The sequence below is a fragment of the Hyperoodon ampullatus genome, assembly GCF_949752795.1.
Source record: "Hyperoodon ampullatus genome assembly, chromosome: 2".
Lineage (NCBI taxonomy): Eukaryota > Metazoa > Chordata > Mammalia > Artiodactyla > Ziphiidae > Hyperoodon > Hyperoodon ampullatus.
The window spans coordinates 39,297,234-39,317,093 of NC_136915.1; the positions used below are offsets into that span (position 1 = coordinate 39,297,234).

The 19,860-nt window shown below is 54.3% G+C and overlaps 2 protein-coding genes across 2 annotated transcripts; one reads left to right on the forward strand and one right to left on the reverse strand.

Moving 5' to 3' along the window:
• Positions 1-1,737: 1,737 nt before the first annotated feature.
• Positions 1,738-5,500, forward strand: TSPAN1 (tetraspanin 1; the record flags this gene model as incomplete). The annotated part of the gene is made up of 7 exons (XM_079697108.1): positions 1,738-1,794; positions 4,158-4,364; positions 4,577-4,651; positions 4,749-4,847; positions 4,927-5,082; positions 5,182-5,265; positions 5,453-5,500. 7 exons carry the CDS (start codon positions 1,738-1,740, stop codon positions 5,498-5,500), a joined length of 726 nt encoding a protein of 241 aa, XP_079553234.1.
• A 2,603-nt stretch (positions 5,501-8,103) lies between these two features.
• Positions 8,104-16,907, reverse strand: POMGNT1 (protein O-linked mannose N-acetylglucosaminyltransferase 1 (beta 1,2-)). The gene is given in 23 exon segments (XM_079698495.1): positions 8,104-8,802; positions 8,902-9,011; positions 9,257-9,392; positions 9,752-9,796; positions 9,972-10,036; positions 10,961-11,086; positions 11,171-11,299; positions 11,382-11,454; positions 11,771-11,829; positions 12,039-12,080; positions 12,170-12,253; positions 12,449-12,524; positions 12,754-12,824; positions 13,169-13,296; positions 13,678-13,776; positions 13,970-14,087; positions 14,871-14,984; positions 15,075-15,140; positions 15,799-15,917; positions 16,053-16,167; positions 16,395-16,428; positions 16,430-16,455; positions 16,773-16,907. Coding segments are annotated over 23 exon segments (2,043 nt in total). The 5' UTR covers positions 16,893-16,907; the 3' UTR covers positions 8,104-8,714.
• Positions 16,908-19,860: the final 2,953 nt, after the last annotated feature.

Consider the following 19,860-nt stretch of genomic DNA (forward strand, 5'->3'; position numbering starts at 1 on the left):
GGACCAGCAGCCCCGGAAGGATTGACGATGATGGGGATTACCGAGCTGTAGAACTTGGTGGGGAGGGGTCGGGGGAGGAATGGCGGCAGTGCTTTTGTGGGACCATGGTGCCCCCTGCTGGCAGGAATGGAAGGGGTGTATGCAGAGTGCTGAGAGGACTGAGGAGAGAAAAAGGGTGGGGAGGGAGAAGAGTGAGGAGGAAAGACTCAGGGAGGAGAAAGATGGGTTGAAGGCTTTTTTTTTTTTAAACATCTTTATTGGAGTATAATTGCTTTACAATGGTGTGGGGTTGAAGTTTTGTGGAGAGAAAAAGACTAGAAAATTGGGCTTCCCTGGTGGCGCAGTGGTTGAGTCCGCCTGCCAACGCAGGGGACACAGGTTCGTGCCCCGGTCTGGGAAGATCCCACATGCCGCGGAGCGGCTGGGCCCGTGAACCATGGCCGCTGAGCCTGTGCGTCCGGAGCCTGTGCTCCGCAACGGGAGAGGCCACAACGGTGAGAGGCCCACATAACGCAAAAAAAAAAAAAGACTAGAAAATTAGGAGTCGTTTGCCACTCAGAGGAGGGGGCAGAAAACTCCAAGCCTTGGCCGTTTCCTTGAAAGCACGTGTGGGCATGCCTGCGTGAGTGTGAGAGTGTGTGTGTGTGTGTGTGTGTGTGAGAGAGAGAGAAAGGGAGAGAGAGAGAGTGTGTGTTTCAGTACGTACTTCAGATGTTGCTCTGTTGATTGTTGCTGGGAGTCAGTCCACGCAGTTCAGAGTGTGTGTGTGTGCGTGTGTGAGTGTGCATTCGAGAGCACTAGGAGGTGTTTGTGTGTGTGTGTGTGTGAATATACAGCTTGGGCAGATGTGTGTGCCTCGAGCACGCAGGGTGTGTACGACAGTATCAGCAGGTGCAGGGTAGGAAGCGCCTGTGCGCTGCCGTGGTGGAGGGCACACAGTTCTGGGGGGCCACTTGCCCCACCCCCAGACCTCTCTCTTCTTCAGGTCAGGAGGGGCGTTGCCCGTGGCTGCGTTGCCAGGCGGAGCCCTGAGGCGGCTGGGGCTGTGAGGACGGAGCGCCAGGCAGCAGGGGGGCAGCAGGCGCTGGAGGAGGCGGACTGGCTGCAGGTGGGGTAGGCAGGCAGGCAGAAAGGAGGCCTTTAAAGCACCTGCCCCGCCCACAGGTGAGCAGTGCTGTGTGAGAGCCAGCTCCGTCTCCCCGCCTGCCCACTCAGTGGCAGTTCCCCGGAGCTGCAGTTCCCTCTGGAGCCTCAGCAGATCCCTCTTTCAGAACTCACTACCAAGAACCCTCAACAGGTGATGGCATAGGATAGAGACTATCCCGTGAAGTGAAATCAATCTGGAAACAGGTTTGGGGAGCTGGAAGGGCCATGGGGAGGGTCTTGGAAGAGTCTAGGATTGGTTTTGGGGGGAGTGGAAAGCCCAGGATACACAGGTGCCAGGGAAGGGCATGGAGTGACCTTGTAGCGTGGGAGTCAGGCTTGGGGTGCCAGTAGAGGAACCTGGGATGTTAGGATTTCAGAGTGCCAGGTGTTGGTAGAGGGCCTGGGCAGTACAGAGGGATAGGAGCATCAGGATGGGAACTGGGAAAAGTCCTGAGGTGTCAGAGTTCAGATGCAGGAGAAGCTTGGTGATTATATGAGTCCAGGATGCTGGAGTCTGGTATGTCAGCCCAGGTTGGGGGTGGGGGCAGGGAGCAAGGTCCTAACACACACATCTGCCTCCCAGGAGCCACCATGCAGTGCTTCAGCTTCATTAAGACCACGATGATCCTCTTCAACATGCTCATCTTTGTAAGTGTGGGGGTTATGGGCTCTTCGGGGTTCCCTATAGGAGTAGGCCTTAACCTGAGCAGAGCCCGAACTGGGGAAGAGGAGACTGCTATGCCCAGACTCTTCCTGCAAGTTGAGGAGGTGCAGAAGTCTCCCCAGATGCTGAGTCCTGGTCCCAGTAGCAGCCTGGCTGCCACACAGTTGGGGTGGAGAAGGTTAGGGGCATCCTCTCCCTTCCAGGAGGCTTCAGCTCAGGCAGGCTTACAGCAGGGCAGGGTAGGCTAACAGGCTGGGGCCCCCAGTGAGGGGAAGGAGTTTGCTGAAGGTCACCTAGTGTGGAAGGAAATTCAGTGGCCTCTGTATGATGGGGAACCAAAAGCACAGAAGGCCCAGAGACATCGGAGCAGAGTGTCAGCTGCAAGCAGCCCTTATTCATTCAACAAACACATTGCCTAAGACTCTGTGCTGAGTGCTGGGGTGACAGGTGAGCAAGCCCTTTCTCTACCCTTGGGGATCTCAGGTCCAGCAGGCCAGATAGGCAGACAGTTTCGACATAGTATATGTGGTCTTAGCACAGGGGCCCATAGGAGGGGCTTGAACCCTGCCTGGTCAGAGAAGACTTCTAGGAGGAAATAGCTGAGGCTAGGAATTTGCACTGAGTGAGGGGGTTGGTAAAGCATGCAGAAAGGCCCAAAGGCAATGAGATCAGATATTGTTCAGAAAACCAGGAACAGATTATATAGGGCATGTTTGAGGAGCTGAGCAATGAGGCATGAACCCTAGAGATGGGGAGAAATGGACAAAGTGGACAAAGGACAAGGCCCTTGGATGGTGGCTAAGGGATGGAAGAAGGGGCAAGGGAGACACCATCTTGGACATTATGACCACATCTCTGGCAAGAACAACCTGGGGGATATCTCACAGGCAGCTGTGTACCCAGTGGGGTTGCAGCTCAGGATATTTGAAAGTCATGTGCCCATAGGTGGTTGTTGAAGCCATGGGAGGGGTGAGAGCACTCAGGGAGAGTGAACTCCAGGAAACTCAGCTTACAAGGGATAAACAGAGAAATGGCCACCAGGAAGCAAATGAAGAAAGAGCAGCAGGAAGCAAACCAGGAGAGCGAGCGAGGTATCAGGGAGGTCAAAGAGGATACGCCCATGGCTAAGCACATGTCACCAGAGACCTTGGAGCCACATGAGAGTGGGTTAGAGTGAGTAAAAGGGGAGGAAATGGAGACATGAAGTATAGATGAATTTGGAGAAACTGGGCTGGGGGTGAGTAAACTCTGACTCCGATGTGGTCTGTACCTTGGGCTTCCTCTGGTTTCAGGGAACTAGACTTTATCCATGTATCTGAAGAAGGCAACAGGATTGCAGGGATTTGGAGAGCAGGGGCTCTGGCCCGAGCGGGTTAAAGGCAAATCTGGTTTGGTTTCTGCCTCTGCTGCCCTTGCCTTGCCAGACTGGGCAGGGCAGGCCTCAGACTCCTTGAAATTTGACCCTGTAGGCTAAAAGCCCAGCTTTCTGTCCTTGGGCAAACATGCCTGGGATCCACCCACAATCTGCCACCTCACTCCTGGTTCTAGCCTCAGTTTCCATAGCCAGAAAGTGGGGACTGGACACCTAGGCAGTGTCAGGCTGATTTATCCACTGAAGCTCTGGATCAGCAAGGATTTGCTCTAAGAGCTATGGGAACTGGGCAGTGCCCTCCTCCCCAGTCTAGGCTTCAGGATTCCCTCTGAGCTGGGGGTTGAGCCAGAGAGTCTCTAAGAGCTCTGGCTGTACTCCCTCTCTGGTGCCTCAGTTTCCACTTGGGTGGCAAGGAGAGGTCTAGGCTGGTTCTGGACGGGAGCCAAATGGGGCCTTGGGGTGGGTATCCCTTCTCACCACCGCCCTCTCCAATGTTGGGAGCAGGTGTAAACCTCAGCCATGCCTCTGTTGCTATGGTGACTGTGGAGATTGCTCAAGGCTCCCACCCCCATGTTTCCACCTATCAGAGGACAGTTGTTCCAGGCACCTGGAGGGGGGAATGGAGAGGGGGGTGGGGTGGGGAAGCTGCTGGGGGGGATGTTCACCTACTTTTTTCACCCCTAGCTATGTGGCATGACCCTGGCAGCAGTGAGGGAAAGCCTTGCCCCTCCCCCCACCCTTCAGCTATTTCTGGAATCCCTGATCCCATTTATATCTGCCTAGGTGTGCAGCCTGGTGCTGGCTATGGATGTTCCAGCTCCCGTCTTTCTGGTTCTAAAGGATGTATTTCCAGGATGAGTTTTTAGACTCCATAGTCAATAAAGGGGGAAGTTTCTCATCTCCCAACTCCCTAACTCAATTGTGTGGTAGGGAGCTGCTTGATGGCACTGTTTCAAGGTCTGCCTCTGTCTCCAGCTGTGTGGTGCGGCCCTGTTGGCAGTGGGCATCTGGGTGTCAGTCGACGGACCATCCTTCATGAAGATCTTCGGGCCACTATCATCCAGCGCCATGCAGTTTGTCAACGTGGGCTACCTCCTCATCGCAGCTGGCGCTGTGCTCTTCGCTCTTGGTTTCCTGGGCTGCTATGGTGCCCAGGCTGAGAACAAGTGTGCCCTCATGATGGTGTGTCAAACCCAGCTCCACAGGCCCGTAACCGAGGCCCAGGGTCCCTCACCCTTGACCCCAGGCCCTGGGGATCCCCAAGCCCTGCTCTGGACTCCAGGGGCCTCAGCCAGTGGGGCCCCTGACTTGTTTTCATGTGGGGGTGGGTTAGGGCAAGGAATGCATGAGGGACTGTCTCTCCCTAAAACTCAAGATCCCTGTTCTCCACTCAGTTCTTCTTCATCCTCCTCGTCATCTTCATTGCTGAGGTTGCAGCTGCTGTGGTTGCCTTGGTGTACACCACAATGGTGAGGAGGGGGGATGGGCAAGGGAGGACAACTGGGCAGGGCACTGCGGATGGCCACCCTCCCTACCAGGCCCTGAACACTGACCTTCCCCACCCAGGCTGAGAACTTCCTGACGTTGACGGTAGTGCCCACCATCAAGAAAGAGTACGGTTCCCAAAAAGACTTCACCCAAGTGTGGAACTCCACCATGGAAGGGGTAAGGTGGGCTGGGGGAGATTTTGGGGTGAGGAGAAATCAGCAAGGCCCCACTGACCACCTCTTCTCCTCATCTTCAGCTCAAGTGCTGTGGCTTCAACAACTACACAGATTTTGAGGACTCTCCCTATGTAAAAGAGAACCACGTCTTTCCCCGATACTGTTGCTTTGACCGTGACAATGGCACATTTGTGGAACCCTGCACTGAGGCCCAGGCCCAGTACCAGGAAGTAGAGGTACAGGTTGGCCTGGGAGGTTGGGCTGCTTTAATGGCCTCGGAGTGCTGCATGTGAGTGGGGGCAGCTGCTGACTATAGATGCTCTCTCCCCTCCAAGGGTTGCTTCAATCAGCTTCTGTATGACATCCAAACCAATGCAGTTACCGTGGGTGGTGTGGCAGCTGGAATTGGGGGCTTGGAGGTAAGGAGGAGAGGAGGTTGGGGCAGGATATCCCCCCGGGCTCAGGGCTGCTTGACCCATGTCTGAGGCCTTCCTGGAAGAGACAGACTTCTAACAAAGCTTCATGTCGAATGTCTGGGGGCCAGGGGACTAAAGCTTAAGGACCCTGATCATGTTTCTTCCTCTCTGCCTGTTCCTTTCTCATCAGCTGGCGGCCATGATTGTGTCCATGTATCTGTACTGCAATCTGAAATAAGTCGGCTTCTGCCTCCGCCACTGCTGCTGCCATACAGGAACTGGGAAGAGGCACCCCAGCACTGCCAAGAGGCAGTGATCAGCATGGGGACAGGATCTAACAGTGTCACTTGGGCTGGAGTGGGCCTGGGGCCAAATAGGTACCACCCCCTTCAACCTGTGCCAGACTTGTCCTTCCACTGGTGGTGTTGGGGTCCACCTATTTCAGAGCCTCTAAGGTAGCCAATCCTCTTGCCCATTCCTCCAGTCTGTTTCTTAAACCCTCGATACCCTCTCAGGCCATGGGGTGGGGTGCTCTTGGTGATCCCAGTACTCCACAGTGGGGATTAAAGGCACTGCACCGGTAGCATGAGCATATGCAAAATCAGCAGTCACCAGGCAGATGTGTAGAAAGCACTTCAGAACTCAAAAACCCATTAAAATGTTTCCATTTGCACTCTTTTTGTGTATCCTTCAGGAGAGGGACCCATCATGCCTAAACTGGCCTCAAATTCCTGTGGGGCTATTGACTCAGAAGGCTCCTAGAAATGTAGCAGAATGGAAGTAGCATGGAGGTGGGTGGCTATTTCTCACCTTCATTTGGATGCCAGGCCTGGGAGGGAGCCTAACAAGGATGGCCAAGAGGACACTGAGGGAGGAAGCAGGGGCTGGGCCAGTCTGCAGTCCTATAATGTGGGAGGACTCTGGCCTGAAACTGCCCTCTCCTGGGTAGGAGCACTGGGCTGGAAAACTATGAAAATAAAAAGCTTGTGCCCAAGTGGGGGCAGGGAGAGCAGAAATATTGCCAGGGCGATGGAAGAGGGTCATTCCTTAGGCTCTGGGAAGCCCTCCAGAAGCCCCCGTCAAGGGACCCAAGCTGCCTACCCTTCTCATGCAGGCACAGCCCCCCACCTGTCCCTGCTTTGGGGATTTCAGGAAGAATTTCATTTACTCTTGGTCTTGGTTGCCCAGGGCTCTATAGATTTGATCTCTTACTGAGTCTTAACCACCCCCACGTTCCAGAAACTGGGCCTAGAAAGGCCAAGTGACTTGTTCCAGGCCCACAACCTCCCATGAAGAGCTGAGCCTGGATGTGGGTCCAGGACATCTGACTCCAGAGCCGGGTGGGATCCTGGCTGACATGGGAACATGATTTACTTTTAGGCCAGAATGTCCCAGACATAGATCTGATTGCTGCTGCAGGAGACATAGCACTAGGGTGGGAGGCTGTAGCCAGAGGATATGGTGTCTACTACCAAGCAAAGCCCAGCCTGGCAAACCAGTCCTCCTTGCTTGCCTCTGAGCCCTGGATTCCTCTTCCCAGGTTTTACTAGGGCAACCCAGATCCATCACCCCTCGTGAATCCAAAAAGGAACTGTGACCTAGCCAGTGCAATACAGTGCCTGAGAGCTGGTCTATGAGGCCCAGATCAGCAGCCTGCTGGGAGGATGGGCAGGTAGAACACTTAGCCCCCTCCCACCTTTACCACCTTTCTATGCCTCTCACACTACCCCGCCCCCAGGCACCTATATAGAGGCTACAAGGGATTTGTCTGCCCTGGGTGGGCCTCCTCCACCTCATTATGAGCTAATTGTTCCTCAACCTGGCTGTTGTGGCACCTCAAGCGCTATCTCTACCTCCAGCAAACACTGAAGCCACATACCACCCGTGCCATCTCCGAGCGGGGCTCCAGGCACCGCTTGGAGAGGCAAGGGCAGAGAGCTGGTGACAGGGCAGAGTTCCAGCCAGCTCCTGCCTCCCTGGCCAAGGCTCTATATAAGGAGCTCATGAGGCTCACTTTGCAAGGGCTCTGCAGGCAGACCCCTTCTCCAAGTGTCCTACACTTACTCTCTTGAACCTAAGTCCTTCACAGATTCCTTAAATGTCATGCCCTCTGCCTTGGGCTACCTCAACCACTTCCTCTGGACAATCTCATCCATTTTCTGGTGCTAGCATGACTAACTTAGATCTTCCTGGCTTCTTTGGATCACTGGTTGGGTGATCTGATGAAAATGATGGCTTTTCTCCAGAAAAATGCCCAGATATGGAATCTGCATACAAAGTACCCTAAGGGCCATAGACATGACATCCTTGTTCCTGTGTCTCCACCTGCAGCCCAGTCCTCACTTCCTGAATGATGCCCATTCAGCTCTGTCTCATCCACTTCCTTCCCACCTCCACTATACTCACCTGCTCTCTATCACCGCCCCCATCCCCAGGTATCCCTTTTTGCTCTCTCTTGCTCCATTTTTGGGGACAAGTGCCCTGGCCCAGACACGAGCTAGGCAGGAAAGAGCCTGATGGTTAATTAAACAGTGGTAATGGGGTATAGGGTGGCCGCTCTGAGCTCAGCCCCAAGTAGGGTGGGGCAAAGGTCAGGCTCTGTTGTTCTAGGGTAAAAATATTGCAGTTTGAGACTTGGGCGTCCCCTGCTGGCCAAATGGCCCCAAATGGAAGATAAACCTGTGGAGGACAGTAAAGAAAACTGACGTCCATCATGACCATCCTCTCTCCCACCCATCTCTCTCTCTCTCTGTCTCTGTCTCTATGTCTCTCTCTCTCTCTCTCTCTCTCTCACACACACACACACACACACACACACACAGAGTCACAAGACAATCCCCAGAGCTTTTCTCCTTTTTTAATCAATGACCACCTCATCCAGCTTTGGAAATCTGGACAAGGAGGAGGCTGAGAAGAGGCCTGGTTCAGTGTCTGAGGGTCTCTGAGTGAGTCTGCATCAGCAGGCGGGCCCCTGCTGGGCCTGTCCATGGGTTGGGCACAGCAGTTTCCTGAGTAAGAGCCTGCCCCACCCTCAGGGCAGCACCCCAGTCCAAAAAAAAAATCAAGGCCCTACAGGCTTCCGCCTGTTTCCAAGGCCCTCAGGACAGTCAATAAATAGGTTAGATTCTGAGCCAGGCCTGGGAGGAGGGAGTATACAAAGGGCAGGAGGAGGGAGTATACAAAGGGCAGGATCAGCTGCCCAGGGATCCCAAAGATTCCCAGGTACTATCCTGCCCTTTCCCGACAAGGAAGTAAATAAATAGACCTCCAACTCAGGAACAGGGATGTTGGAGCAGGGGAACCCTCCCCTGGGAGTTAGTAATTAAGTCTCATGTTAAAAACAAACCAGCCCCAGGCCCTGAGAGTGTCTACAAAATCCTACAGGATTGGGTGAAGGGCTAGCCTGCCTGGGGGTACACAGTACCCAGCCCTGCAGGGTCCTGGAGGAGGTCTCATGTCTGTTCTGCAGCTCCTGGGGCTCCCTCCTCCTTTGGGGGTGGCTCCAAGAAAATTGGGGTGATTGATGGTGGCTTCTTGATTCTGGGAAGATAACAGGAAAACGAATAGGGAGGAGGTCATTAGCTACGTCCCCTAACCCCACTAGTCTTCCATTTCCAAGGACAGAATAGAGTCACTCACGAGTAGGGGGAGGCTGGGACCCCCACCACCAGGAAGTGGTTCCTCTTCCGAAACAATCTCCACAGGCCCCGGTGGTTGCCACGTACATCCAGGTCCCAGATATGGAGGCACTGGTGGGGGTGGGGTGGGGCAAAGGCAAGAGTCGGAGAGCTGTGGGGAGGGCCCTTGGCCACCCTCCTCTCCTCAGCAGCCTCCTCGGTTTGCAAGAGGTAGCATCTTCAAGAATATGGATTTGTAAAGGGGCTTAGAAGAGAGGCTCTGAGTATGAAGAGAAGGTTCTGAGGTGGAAGATTCCAGAAAGGCTCCTTGTATCTTGGGGAGGGGTATTCCTGGGGTAGGTGTGGTACTGAGGCACCTTGGCAAGCTGGGTCCAGGTGGTGAAGTCATCATCCTTCTCCATTCGGATAAAGGCCACATAGGTGTGGCCCTCTGTGTCTGGCAGGAAAGAGTCTTCACAAGGGTTCTTGCTGTGGTCCAGAACCTCAGCTTCACTGTAGCAGGGAGTGGGGGAGAAAGGCCAAGACAGGGCCCACCTCATGAGTGTGTCACACAGGCCCTGTGCTTTTAATGCTCTACTGCTGCCATCTTGGAATTCTTAACATTTGTTGTTTTTTGGCGTTTTTTGGCACATGAGATCTTAGTTCCCCAACCAGGGATCAAACCCGTGCCCCCTGCATTGGGAGTGTGGAGTCTTAACCACTGGACCACCAGGGAAGTCCCACTTAATAATGTTTGAACAAGGGACCCTGGTTTTCATTTTGAAGTGGGCCCCACAAATTATGGGGCCAAGACTCCCAGTATTTGACTTCTCCTTACCCCCTGCCTCATACCCCACTGCCCTAGGCCATACCTGAGCAGCCTGTGAACTTCCACTTCATACGCTTCTTTCTTCAGACTAAAGGAGAGGGAGAAATGGGTCAGGGGAGGGAGTAGCCCCTCAAGGGATGACATGGAGATTGGGGGGCAGCAGGGCTGGGGTAAACACACAGACCATAGGGCTAGTAGGGCCTGTCAGGCACTGGTTATCAAGGCCCCTAAATATCCTCCCCTTGGCCGTCCCCAGCCCCCACCTGTCCACGTTCCTCAGCTGGACACCTGGAACCGTGTTGAACTTGTGCTTCTTGAAGTAGGCCTCCTGGAACGGATGTGAAGGTGAAAATCAGGGCATTACACTGTCTGGCCCACACCTGCCCGCTGACCCACCACATATCCACGAGGTCCACAAATGAAGTCCTAGATCTATAAAGGTCCCTCTGGCTCCACCATTGCCAGAGAGCTCATGCTCATACTGGCATCTCATGCTACTGACCCCTGAGCTAGTCCTTGTCCCCAGTGGCTCTCCCTGGGCCTGCTGTTCTAAGGCCACAGAAGCCAGGAATGGCCCCTGCAAAGGGACAGTCTGGACTGGGAGGGAGAAAACTGCTATGACTAAGGTACTAAGGGTGAGGGACATGAGGTCACTCCCCGTCCCTCTCGGAGATGAGTGGGGGTCTTGTAGTAATCAGCCTCTGAAGGCCCTTCTGGCTTCTAGGAGGTTCCAAGCTGGAAACTCTCCATTCTTTACACTGGGTTGTCTCAAGGCCTCCCTGGCTATAACTGGGGAGTGGCCCTTTGGACACAGCGATGAAGGGGTGGGGACCTGGGGCCCTCTCTGTTCACTTCAGGCTGAGGCTTAGGCCTCAGCACTTGCAAGGACAGGAGGGGGCAGAGTTTGCTGGGCTGGACGAGTGCGTGGCAGCAGAAATATCCTCCCCACACCCACAGTCTAGTGCTAAGAATAGTAATGATAAAAATAATACCAGCTAATCTTATATAATGTTTACAGTCCAAAGCATATTATACATATTAACTCATTTAAACCTCATAACCTCACAACCCTATGAGGTAGGAGTATTTTTATCCTCATTTCACAAATAAAGAAACTGAGGCAAAAGAAGGTAAGTAATTTCCCTAAGGCTACATGGCTAGTGAGCGGCAGGGCTGGGGTTGCTCGAGTCCATGTTCTTGCCCCATCTACCACACTGTGCCTTATGCCCCAACACCCCTGCCTCCCACTCACATGGAAGTAGCCATTCATGTTGAGGCCAACGATGCCAAAGTGGTAGGATCGGGAAATGTCAGGGATGATGCACTCTCGGCCTCGGCGTTGTTCCGGCATCCGCATCCACATATCCCAGTCCCAGAGCTGGGGGCGTGGAAGACTCTGAGAGTTACAAGGTTCCGAGCTGGTAGGGGACTTCAGCCCACTCACCCTACCCTGCCAGGGTACCTTTTCCGGTGTGGGCCACTTGGGCTCAAGCTCCTCCTTGTACAAGGACTTCCTGAGCACCCAGCCCAGCCCAGGCATGGTCTCCACGCGGTACAGCAGTGCTGGGTCCTCAGCCGTGTGTTCATACCCCTGGGGACAGGGGGCCGTGATGGGAGGTATTAGCTCGGGGCCTCTACCAACTCCACAGCTGACCCCTGGCCACTCAGCCTACCTGGTCATTCCAGGCAGAGATACAGTACAGGCTGTCGTCCTCCTCCAGCAGGTGGATGGATTGGCTCAGGAAACTGAGAGGCAGGGTCCAGGGGTTCAGGGAGGGGCAAGGACAAACCCAGTCACACAGTGATGCTGGAAGAACTGGAGATGGGACTCAGGAGTCATGCCTCCTTCCTCCAAAGCCCCACTGTCTCCATTCATCCTTTCTACTCTCTACTCCAGACCCAACCCCCGCCAGCCTACCTTTGCTCAGGCTTTTTCCCCACTTTGGAGCTTGCTTCCTCTGGAAAGCTTTCCAAGACCCCTCATTGCCTTCCTCCCTGGAGACCCAGTCAAGCAAAGAGGCCCTACGCAGCTTGGAGCTGCATGGAGGGACACTTCCCTCACCTGAAAAAATCCACAGCGATGTCCAGGTCCTCCTCCAGAACCACAGCAAACTTGGCTTCCTGTAGGGAGTGGGGGACAACATAATCCCAAGGGGGACTTTCTCATCCCGTCTCTTCCACCTCCATCTCACTTCTCAGGCAGCACTACCCCCATTTTCCACATCAGGAGGATGAGACCCAGAGAGAGGAAGAGCTTGCTATATAATAAGACCAGACTTACGCCCATGTTTCCCCTCTCTAGGTCCAAGAGTTTTGTCTTTACTACTCACCGGAAACAGGTTGAAAGTGGCAGTGAGGCTGGCCTTGTAGTGCTGGGTGGGGAGCAAGAATAGGGCACATGAGCTTTGGGGTGGACAGTGGGGCCAGGTGTCCACCCCTTCCATCCTTGCCTAGGCGGTACCTGAGACACACGGGCGTTCTTGATGCTGATGGGAGTGTGCTGGATGCCCCTCAGACCAAACAGCGCCACCACGTCCATCGGCTCCTAAGGGGCACGGCCGCTGGTCATCATGTGAGCCACCGGCCCCCTGCCCACCTCTGCAGGCTCTGACACGCCAAGCCCTGCACATTTCACGGCCCTTGCCCGGGCTGCCTCCCTTGCCAGTCCTCTGTGATCATTGCTACTCAGCACCAGCAACCCTGCGCTCTGCTCCGCCCAAAGTCCCCAAGCCCCACTCACCTCATAGTAGCCATCGATGAAAACTGTTATCATCTGGGGAGACACCCCCTGGGCTGAGAGTAGAGAGCGCAGCATCCTGGGGAGCCCAGGGTTGGATTAGGCCTCTTTGTCCTCCCAAATCAGGACTCCCCTGTGCTTACAGATGGGCCCAGATTCTCCATGTTCACCCCCAAAGGTGAATGCACCTAGAATCTGTTTCTGTTCCGCCCACCTCAAGAGTTCCCCCTGCAGGTACATGAGCCTCGGGTTCCCACCACTGAGCACCCTCCTGTTCAGTGCTGGATACAGCCCCCTCCCAGGCTCACCGGTACAGGTAATTGGGCCGGTTCCCCGCAATGACAGCCACAGGCACGTCGAAGACCTTGTTGTCTGGGAGCTGAGGGAGAAACAGTGTTCAGCTCTTGCCTCACTCTCTCTTCAAAGTGGGATCCCCACCTGGGGAAGAGTCTTGAGGGAGAGGGAGACTCAAGGGAAAAGGCAGAGGGTCTTCCCTGTCCTGGCCCCTCCACACACTCAGCCCAACTCCAACTCTAGGCCTTTGCTCACATGGCTTGCTCCTTCCCCGCAACCAAGACGCCCCGTCTTTCAGAGCTCAGTATAAATCCTCAGCTTCTGGTTCCCTCCCAGGCTGGGGTAGGGAAAGCCCAACCTAGACCTTTCCTGGGGCCTCTTGCCAAGCTGGGAAGGAGTCCGGGCCTTGCTGCCCAAGGCCCCACTCACCGGGTCAGGGCTGAACTCGATGGGTGTGGGGTCCTTGCAGCTGCACACACTCCCATAGCCCTCGACTTTGCTGCAGAAGCGGTGGCGGCGACGGTTCAGCTCTGTGTCTGCCCAGTGGCACTCTGCTTCTGAGGGAGGGATGAGGTCAACAGGATGAGGGCATGAGGCTAGTGTGGTTTGGAGAACACCAGGCACCCAGTCAAGAATAGAGCTCCGGGGCTTCCCTGGTGGCACAGTGGTTGAGAGTCTGCCTGCCGATGCAGGGGACACGGGTTCGTGCCCTGGTCCGGGAAGATCCCACATGCCGCGGAGCAGCTGGGCCCGTGAGCCATGGCCGCTGGGCCTGCGCGTCCGGAGCCTGTGCTCCGCAACGGGAGAGGCCACAGCAGTGAGAGGCCCGCGTACCGCCAAAAAAAAAAAAAACAAAAGAATAGAGCTCCGTAAAGAGAACCCAAATGCCTATCCCCAGCCCAGGCACTGCCCTGGAGCCCAGCGCCCGCTAACCCCACCTTCAGCTGAGCTCAGCGGCACATCTGTCTTCAGTAGGACTGGATCCCCCCAGGAGGAGAGGGCAGGTGACTTAGAATGTTTCTCCCCGAGGACAGGACCTGGCAGGGGGCAGAAATGAGGGGCAATGGGGGCCCAGGCTGCAGTTCTGGAGCTTCTTCCCATCTCCCTGCCCACTTTCATCCAGCCTACCACCACCGACTCCTATTTGCCCCCCGGCCCACCCCATCTCCTGGAGTTCTGCTCCTCTCAGCCCCTTAATACTACAGGGTGGATGGCCTACGGTGCTGGCACCTCCTTTTCGTCCCACGAAGGCCCAGGTGTCCCTCCAGCCCAGGGCAGGGCCGGCCTGGCTGCCTAGGCTCCTCAGCAGAGCCTTGGCTGTGTCCTTGAGGTGGAAGGAGCCCTCATCCTGGGAGACCAGAAAAGGTGGTCAGCCTGACTGGCACAGCTCCAGCAGACCTAGGCTCAGGGAACACTAACTACATGTCAAGCACCATGTAAAACCTTTTACTTAAATTAGCTCATTAAACTATCACAACAACCCTTTGTGGTTACTATCATTTCCCAGATAATTAAAGGCTTAGACAGATTCTGAGAATCACCCAAGGTCACTAGGCTAATTAGTCCTTAACACGATCCCACACAGTCTGCACCTCTGTCCCCTGCTACCTCCCTGCCCTCTTCTCACCACCCTTCTCCTCCCCTCCCTTATTCTGCTCCAGCTCCACTGGCAGCCCGGCTGTTCCTCAAGCACACCAAGCACCTTACCAATCCAGGGCCTTTGCACTTGCCATTCTTTCTATCTAGAATGCTCTTCCTCCAGATATTCACATGGCTCACTCCTCATTTCCTCCAGCTTTCTGTGCACAGGTCATGTCCTTACAGAGGCCTCCCCTTTCTAAAATGCACCCCCATCACCCTGTCTCCCTTGCTTAATTTTCTTCATACAAGTTATCTTTTCCTGACATTGTAGATTTATTTGGTTGCTTTTTGTTGATCTTGCCCTATTGGTGAAAACTCCATAAGGGTAGGGACTCTGTCTTGCTCTCCATTGACAAGGATAGGATTGGAACCTGGTCACCTTCCTCCAGAGGCTCTTGCCACTATGCCATATTAGGGGCACAGAACCCAGGGCCATAAGCAGGGCTGGAGCTAGGGGTGTTGGGAATGGGGCCAGGGCAGAGTCACTGACCTTGACGGTGCAGATGAGCACTCGGCCAGGGGCCACCATGTTGAGGAACAGCACCATGGCCTCATCCTCATGAGGCGAGTACGTGTCAAACACCCGCTTTGCCATCACATGGCCCTGGCAGGAGACACACCTCTCGTGAGTTAGTGTCACCAGCAAGGAGGGCTCAGCTTTGGCCCTCTAGGTCCCCTACCCCTAGAACTTTACCGTGGCCTGGTTGAGGACGATGACATGGATGCCCCGGCCCTGCTCCCGGGCCTCATCCTCCAGCACCTACAGGGTAGCAGAGACAAGGTCAAACTCTTCACTCTGGCATTTGAGGTCTCTCTGTCTCATGGGCACTTAAAAAAAACAGCTGCATGAAACAAAACCTCCCCTCCTTCCTCTGCTTCTGTTCACACAGTTCTCTTCCAACCCAGCCTGAAGGCCATCTCTTCCAGGAAGCCTCCATAGCACCCCCATCAAAAGAGATCCCATCTTTCTACAACACCCCCCAGCCCCCCGCCAGCTTTCACGACTCTTAGAGCCCTTGACTATCTCTGCCTCATGCTGGAGGTATCACCGTCTAACAGATGGAGCCCCTCAAAGTAGGGCCAGGGCTGACTACCTCCAGATTCCCAGTGTCCAGGACAAGGCCGAGGCCAAAGAAGGGACCACGAAATAAATAAATCACTGAATTAACTGCCTACTAATACTAATGATCACTTTTGATAATATCCCACTACATATAATACATTTCACATACCTTACATTTAATCCTGACAAGCAGAAATCATTAGTCCCAGTCTACAGATGAGGAACTGAGGCCTCCGAAGTCACACAGTTAGAAACTGGCAGAGCTGCAGTTCCCACTCAGGCAGTGGACCCAGAGCCAGCAGACCATACCGTAAGTAGAATGGAGTGACCGTACACTAGACACCAGCCCACTCACCGTAGTACCGTCCACTGCCACGTACACTTTGCTGCGGCTTGAGTATACCTCCACATCCAGGACCCGTCGGGGACCACTGCCTCTGCGCCGTGGGGACTCCAGTCGGCCCAGGGACTCATCTGTGGGTGTGTGACAGGTCATGGAGATCGTCCCTCCAGCAGTGTCTCACCCCTTGGGATCTGCCCACCATTTCAGCCACAGGATCCCAGAGGACGCCCCCTCCACCACCAATCCCATCCTCAGTCTGGTCCTACCATAGTCTTTTTCTGGCTCCGGGTCTTCATTGGCCTCGCTGATTGCTCTCCGTGTGTCCAGGATCAACTTGATGTTGACAATGACGGTCACCAGTAGGAAAAGCACAGCTCCTGTCTGAGGGAAGGGGTGGGGCAACTAAAGAGGGGCACCCCCTCCAGATCACTGCGGGTCTTCCTGAAAGGAGGGCTCTGGCTGAAGCAATGACACAGGGAGAACCTGGGTTTTGCCTCTCTTCCCTCTGTCTGACCAGCTCTACTCCCCAAGACCTGGGTTCAGTTGCACGACCACCTCCTTCAGGGACCCTCCCCTGACCCTTCCCCCTTCATCAGGGCGCTCCCTACCCAGAACTCCTGTATTCTTCCATTTGAGCCTTGATTCCCTTGGTTCCTCCACAATTAGTTCCTAGAGATGGAGCCAGTCCCAGAGAACCACGCTGGGGATCAGAAGACCTGGGTCCTAGCCCTGACTGCCTGACAGGTGTGGGTCCTGGGCAAAGCCTTCCTGATCCAACTTCAGGCTTGTCAGAAGCCTAGGAGGTTGTACTTGGGTCCTGATTCCAGAACTCTGGACCCAACCCACTACCTGGTAGGGACATGAGACAAAGAGGTTTCCCACCCTCTTTCCAGGGTGGGGGCAGCCAAGGTAGGTCCCAGTGCCCATAGTCTAGGCTGGGGTAAAGCTGGGAGGGAGCCCCTGGGAGGTATGGGACACCTCTATACCTGACAGAATCTCCGCAGGGCCCGCTGGTTGGTCAGTTTATACTTCCAGGTAAGATACCAGCTCCGCTTTTTCCGAGCCCCAAAGGGCTTGATGAGGGGGCTGGGCTTCCAGTCGTCCATGCCGGATTGGGCGGTCACCACTGTCCTGGCCAACCCATGCCTTCAGGAATCTGAGGAGACCAGAGGGTCACATGGGGTAAGGTTTTCCTCCCAAAGTCTGATGCTTTCTTGGGGAGATGAAGGAGGACCCCCCAGTAACTCTTCCTTGCAGCATCCATGCTGTGTGACCTGGGAAAAGTGGCTCAACTTCTCTGGAAAGGAAACCTTCAGAGGGGTCCGATCACCTGGAAACTCCCCTGGGGCTGGGGAAATTGACAGGACTGCCCATTGTCCCAAGGCTGGAGGCCAAATAATCGGCTCTCAAGGCTTATCAGTCCCTACAAGAACCAAGCCCCAGGCCTTCCTAGTCCTAGGGTGAGCGAAGGGCAGCAACCCCCCCCCCCATTCTCCACCCCCTTCCGCCCTCGCCCCCTCTTATCTGGCCCTGCTCTTCTCCTCCCGGGCCTTGGGCCGCCCCAGCACTCGGGGACCCGCCCCGGCCATGCCACCCCTCCCGGACCCCCGCCCAGAGACACTCACGGCTCAGGGGGCCCGGGCCCCGCTCGGGCGCCGCTCGGGCCCGCACTGCTCGGCCCGGCGCGCCGCGGCCTCCGCCTCCTCCATGCCGCTCGCGGCCCCGCCCCGGCCCGGGCGGCCCGCCTCCCCGCTTCCGCCGCCGCCGCCGCCGCCGCAGGGTGAGAGGGCGGCGGGAGGCGCTTAGGGCGGCGGCTGGTGTCTTCCCCCAGCGAGGGCCGCTCGTGCTCGGTCCCTCGGCTGCCTTGCAGCTGGCTGGCCGGGTGGGCGGCTGGGGGAGAGCAGCTTCTCCGCTCCCAACACTGCGTGGTGGCAAACCCGATTGGGGTCGGAGTCCTAGAGCCTTGGAGTAGACCGCAGGGCACGCCAGGGTCAGAGGGGCTACAGGCCTCGGACCCAGATACCCCTCCCTTTGCTTGGGCAAGGCTGCACCCAGGTCTAGAACATGCGAGGCCACTGAAGACTACGGGGGAATTAAAAACCTGGTTCTACCACCCACCTAGACCTTGGGCAAGTCACTTCAACGTCTCAGCCTAGGTTCCCTTCTCTGTGAAATGAGTATGACCTCATATTGACGCTTACTCCATGGCGGTCACTGTTCTAAGTAAGCATCTTACTATATTAACTAATTTAATTCCACAACAACTCCATGAGGTAGGTACTGTTACTATCCCAATCTTTTAGACAAAGAAAATGAGGCCCAATATCACGAAGTTGGTAAAGCTAGAATTCAAACCCAGGCAGCCTGGCCCCAGATTCCACTCTTAACCCCTCACTATACTGACAATAATAACACTTATAGAGTTTAACACATGCGAAGCACTTAGCTTAACATAGTGGTTCTCAAACTTTAGCTTGCATCAGAATCACTTGGAGGACTTGTTAAAACAGATTGCTGGGCCCCATTCTTAGAGTTTTTGATTCAGGAGTCTGGGGCAGAGCAGAATACTGCATTTCAAAAAAGTTTGTAGGTGATGGTGATGCTTATTTGAAGTGAGTGGGTAGCCATGGCACAGTTTTAGGCAGGGAAGCAACATAATCCAATTTAAGAGAACATTTACTGTTTTGTGGATAACAGATGAAAGGGAGACAGAAGAAGCCAGAAGATAGGTTAGATTTTTTTTGAGCTCTCCATATTCCATCTGCTTCCTGAAATGGTGGGATGGTATCCCCAAAATGTTAACAGTGCTTGTCTCAGTAGTTGAGGCAATCAGTGATTTCTCCTAACAAGTATGTGTTAGAATAGAAGAAATCCCAACACATTTTAAAACGGCATTTTAGAAAGGTGTCCCGCAGGGTTCCTCCCTGACCCTCTTCTCTCCTCAAACTCACTCTCCACAGAAGATCTCATCCACTCTCATGAGCTCTCTGACCATCTAGATTCCTAAACTCATATCTGCAGACTTAGCCTTTCTCCTGAGCTCCAGGCAGACCTGTGTTCAACTACCGGCTGGACATTCTCATAGGTCCCTCCAACGTAACTCCTGCTAGAATCAACTCTTCTCACTCCCAGTCCTCTTCTTGTGTTCCCTTCCTTCATAAATGGCATCAGATCAAACAGCTGGGAGTCACCCTCGATTCCTTGTCTCTCTCCAGCAACCAGTCCAGGTCTGTTTGCACCACATACAATGGCTAGAACATAGGAGATTCTCCATAATATTTTTTGAAATCATTCGTTTTCTGAACAAATATTTATCAAATGCCAGTATAAACAAATGTTACTGGTCACCAAGTCTTGTCAATCTTACCTCCTAAAGAGTCCTCCTCCATTCAGGTCTAATTCTTTTCCAACCTTACCACCAGCCACTGTCCAGGCCATTTTAGTTTCTTGTCTTCTAGCTGGTCTCCATGACTCCAGATTTTTACCCCTTTAATTCTTTCTCCTTGCAAAATCCAGAGTATTTTTTCAAAAAGGCAAATCTGTTTTGTAAATCTCTGATTTAAAACCCTTCCATGGTTCAAGGCATACTAAGGAAAAGTACGTTACTTAAAATTACAAAGGTAACAAGCTAAAAAATAATGATAGAAATGTATAGGGCCAATGGAAGAAGGAAGTACAGAGTGTGAGGTAGATCTTATTTATCATAATAGGAAGTCAGTAGACAATGCTTAAAATTAAGACATAGTGGTATAAGTCTATTGTGGAGTTATGAGTATAAACACCAGGAAAAAATGGCTGAAAGTGGTTGCCTCTGGGGAGTGGGACTAGAGGTGGGAAAGAATAGGTTGCGGTTAGTATCTTTTCATTATAAATCCTTCTGTAACCATGGGCTGGAATTATGTGGATTAAAAACCAAAATCAAGGGGCTTCCCTGGTGGTGCAGTGGTTGGGAGTCCGCCTGCCGATGCAGGGGACATGGGTTCGTGCCCCGGTCCGGGAAGATCCCACGTGCCACGGAGCGGCTGGGCCCGTGAGCCATGGCCGCTGAGCCTGCGCGTCTGGAGCCCGTGCTCC